The sequence below is a fragment of the Dreissena polymorpha genome, chromosome 1 (assembly GCF_020536995.1).
Source record: "Dreissena polymorpha isolate Duluth1 chromosome 1, UMN_Dpol_1.0, whole genome shotgun sequence".
NCBI lineage: Eukaryota > Metazoa > Mollusca > Bivalvia > Myida > Dreissenidae > Dreissena > Dreissena polymorpha.
Window position 1 is genome coordinate 10,979,598 of NC_068355.1, and position 3,921 is coordinate 10,983,518.

Genomic DNA, 3,921 nt, shown 5'->3' on the forward strand with positions numbered 1-3,921 from the left:
ATTATTTTTGTTGATGGTGTTATTATTATTATTATCCCCGCGATTTTAAAAGCGTGGGGATGTTGTATTGATCTCCGCTTTCTGTCCGTCCTGGTCGGCCACTATCGCCTCCTACACTATTAGCACTAAAACATTGAAACTTACACACATGGTAGCAATTAGCATATTTGCGACGATGACGGCGACGGAATTTTGATCTGATCCCTGGTTAAAAAGTTATGGGTAAATAAATGGGTAAAATTGGTTTTAAAAAACTCATTTTACTAAAAACATGCGACGTACATGATACTAACTTTTGATCAAAATTCCAAATAGTGCACCGTCACACATATGCTCATAGCTTCCATGTGTTTCAAGGTTCTAGTGCTAATAGTGTAGGAGAAAATAGTGGAGAACCACGTCCACCCAAAGCTTTAAAATGGATAAAAAAACTCATTTTATTAACAACATGCGATGCACACGATAATAACTTTTGACCCAGGGGTCAGATCAAAATTCCAAATAGTGCACCGTCGCACATATGCTCATAGCTACCACGTGTTTCAAGGTTCTAGTGCTAATAGTATAGGAGCGGATAGTGGACAACCACGCCCACCCACAATTTTGTTTTATTAATACTGAACATCTCTTATGACAACACGGTCTATCTCGACCATCCATGTCCACATTACCCACCCCACGGCCATTGATAAAGGTAAAGCAGCTTGGTTCCCGTCCTCTTTCAAATTTATCAAGAGGTCCACAGGTACTACTTCCACGTACCCCCATTATTTTTCGTACCTAAAATCTTTCGTACCAATTGTTTTTTCGTTCCCAATTTTTTTTCGTACCCAAATTCTTTTTCGTACCCAACATTTTTCGTAAACATTTTTTTCTGTACCCATTTTTTTTCTTACGCAAATTTTATTTCATAACCAAATATTTTTCGTACCAAATTTTTTTTTGGCCTAATTTTTTTGTACCCAAAATTTTCATACCCAAATTTTTTCGTACACAAAATTGTATTTTAATACAACTTCTTCATTTATTCTCCACTTGACATCAAATTAATACTGAGCATCTATTAAGACAACACGGTCTATCTCGACCATCCATGTCCACATTACCCTCCCCGGGGCCCCACCAACATAGGCCTTGCTCACCAAAATTGCCTTTTAATATAACATCTATCCGATCACTATATGCCCTCCTTCGGGGGCATAAAAATTCTTGACGGGTTTATTGCTCCCAATTATAATTTAACTGTTGATTAAGTCTTCAGTAGCCGTATTAAACCTTAAAGACAAACATTTACTTAGGTATACAAAAGAAATCTGTGTTTTCAACGTTCTGTGTCAATTAATGTATGTAAACTTTAATCCAGTACAATATTTATCAGAATTTCAGTCTTATAATTTGTTTGGTCTTACAAAACTGCTTTCAAGCAAGAAAACATGTATAAATATATTGACACAAACGCACTAACGCAGAAACACAATTTTCTTTTTTTGCCTGAAAATGTTTGTATGGAATATGAGACAAGAAAATAATAATCAGTAACAATTTTATTTTCACAAATGAAAGCTGACTGTAAAATGTCAAATTAAGTATAATTCACATAATTACATAGTATATTACTTATACATACATATAATGGTCAAACACTTCTAGTTGTAATTGTATTCTGAATTTCTCACAAAGTTCACTTGTTCAGCTTCTTATCAAACTTAATTTGTACTAGTTTTAAGGAGCCACTTTTCGAATTTATATTAGTTTGACTATTTCAGTTAATAAACACACTATATTTTTCCGGGGGCAGGTTTTTCGTGCCAACCCTGCTTTCATTCCAACACTGACCTCATCAAACAATCATTCAAAAGTTCCAGCATTTGGGATACCAGTGTGGAACAACACCTTACTGTCATCATCCCTTATATCCCCAAAGGTGAAGCTAGGCCGATCCACTTGTATCCCAACTGTCGACGTTTCAGTAGAAGTCTGGGTTGATATACTTCTGGGAACTCTCGTATCGTCGGTTTGAGTACCCACAGAAATCATCTCCGGTTGCGCTTGTTCACACTGATGACGGATTATGGTGGGTACTGGTGTAAACCTTCCAAAGTCATGGAGCTGAAATAAATAAATACATTTTTACAAGCAAAGAAAATGCAGTTTGAAGTAAAGATTATAGGTCTTTCTGTATTTTACTAAGGCATCACCAAACTGATAACTTCTTCAGTTTTTTTTCTTTAAAAATGGGACAAGCATGAAAAACAACTATCTATTTATACTGCCAAGTGCCCTTTCGAGCATGGAAGTCAGACCTGGACATTATCGAGTCGGTTTCCTGGGAAGAACCAGTACTTGGTGTCTATGGAGGAGTTAATAAGAATGCTTCCCAAGTAAGGAGTGAACCCACTAACACCCGATCGCTAGGCGGATATCTCATCCACTACACCACCGCGACCTTGAACTACTAATATTTTTGTCAAATTATCTTTATTCAACAACATTTTGTAAAAAAAATAAAAAAAACTCACTCTTAGAGATATGTCTAGTAGTGATGCACTGCTGTCAGCCATCAAACCATCTGCCTCGTTCTCGAAACTCAAGTCTGGTGAACGGTTATCTGACATTTCCTCAGTTTCTGGTGTGGAATTCGTCTCATCTGCTTCAGGGCCATTTTCCAGAGTCTGTAAGGTAAACAAATAAAATTAAATCAGCACATCAAAGACCTAGAAATACACATACTTTTTCAAACTAACATGAAAGAATGATTTTCAGTTACGTAATATTTATGCTTCTGTATCATGTTGTTGTACACACGGTCAGATTCTATACCGATAGAGTAACTGACCCATGTTCATTCTTGAGACCTCATATAGCCTAGTGGCAACATATCCGTTTCAAAATATCAGATACCATTGGTTCGATCCTCGGCTGTAAAATAAATCATGAACTGTGCCATGGGTATGTCTCCCATTATCACATGATTGATTGTACCACAAGGAATCACTGATTTGAATAGTAAGCTCGATTTACTTATCCATCGGATTCGTTTTAAGGTGATAATCTGATTACACGCAGTGCGCAATCTGATTATATGATGACTTAAATTAGTATAAGTATTTATATGATTTAATAAGAATAGTATATGTGTCTTTTATATACGCGTTCAATGCCATAATACCGGTCAAATCATAAGTTGATTTAGATATCAGTACATTAAATAAATGTCTATATATTATAATCATACAATACGAAATTTTACAATGCCGAAGTAATGTTATTTACTGAAATAAGATCCATTTTCGCATGACACTGACTGTATAGCATGTAGTCTTATTTAAATAAGAGCAACATTACTTCAAGCACGTACACTTAACAAAAAAGAGGTCTCAGTTTAAAAATGATGGTATTAAGGTGTTACTAAATATAAAAATACCCAACAGCGGGCGAGCGTTTAATGCACTTTGCGCTAGATGAATAATGTTATACAATTATTATGGGCAAATTTATAATTTCAAAACATTATTAGTTGTTGATGTTATTCGCGTTCAATAAATACATCAGTTCTTCTTATCAACCTGATGCCTGTTGCCTGCTACAGTTTCTTATCATAATTGTATATACTACAATACACCATCAGCGGCCGAGAGCATAATACCGGCCGCTAAATAAATTGTGACTTGCATCAAATTTCAGGTCAGATTTCGATTGTTTTACAATAAAATACTAATATTTTATAAATGTCAAGCACGTGCACTTAATAAAAATACGATATTTCTTTAATTAATGTAGAATTTTTCAAAAGTAAAGCGCTTTATATATAGCAATGTTTTATTATTTCTTTCTGGTTAAGTAAATAAACAAAACAAAATTATGTTTATAACATATAATATTTGTACATAATTTATAAAAATAAATATAATGAAACGTGAT

General features: G+C 34.6%; 1 protein-coding gene across 1 annotated transcript; it reads right to left on the minus strand.

The window, feature by feature from the left end:
- Positions 1 to 1,719: 1,719 nt before the first annotated feature.
- Positions 1,720 to 2,669, minus strand: LOC127868151 (uncharacterized). Its single transcript, XM_052409780.1, has 2 exons — positions 2,520 to 2,669; positions 1,720 to 2,109 (listed from the first exon to the last, which is right to left on the minus strand). Exons 1-2 carry the CDS (start codon positions 2,613 to 2,615, stop codon positions 1,849 to 1,851), a joined length of 357 nt encoding a protein of 118 aa, XP_052265740.1. The 5' UTR covers positions 2,616 to 2,669; the 3' UTR covers positions 1,720 to 1,848.
- Between the last annotated feature and the right edge of the window lie 1,252 nt (positions 2,670 to 3,921).

Coding starts and splice junctions, on each gene's coding strand:
- LOC127868151 (XM_052409780.1), bottom strand. CDS start 2,615: ATGTCAGATAACCGTTCACCAGACTTGAGTTTCGAGAACGAGGCAGAT. Junction 2,110..2,519: donor TACTAGACATATCTCTAAGA/GTGAGTTTTTTT, acceptor TATTTATTTCAG/CTCCATGACTTTGGAAGGTT.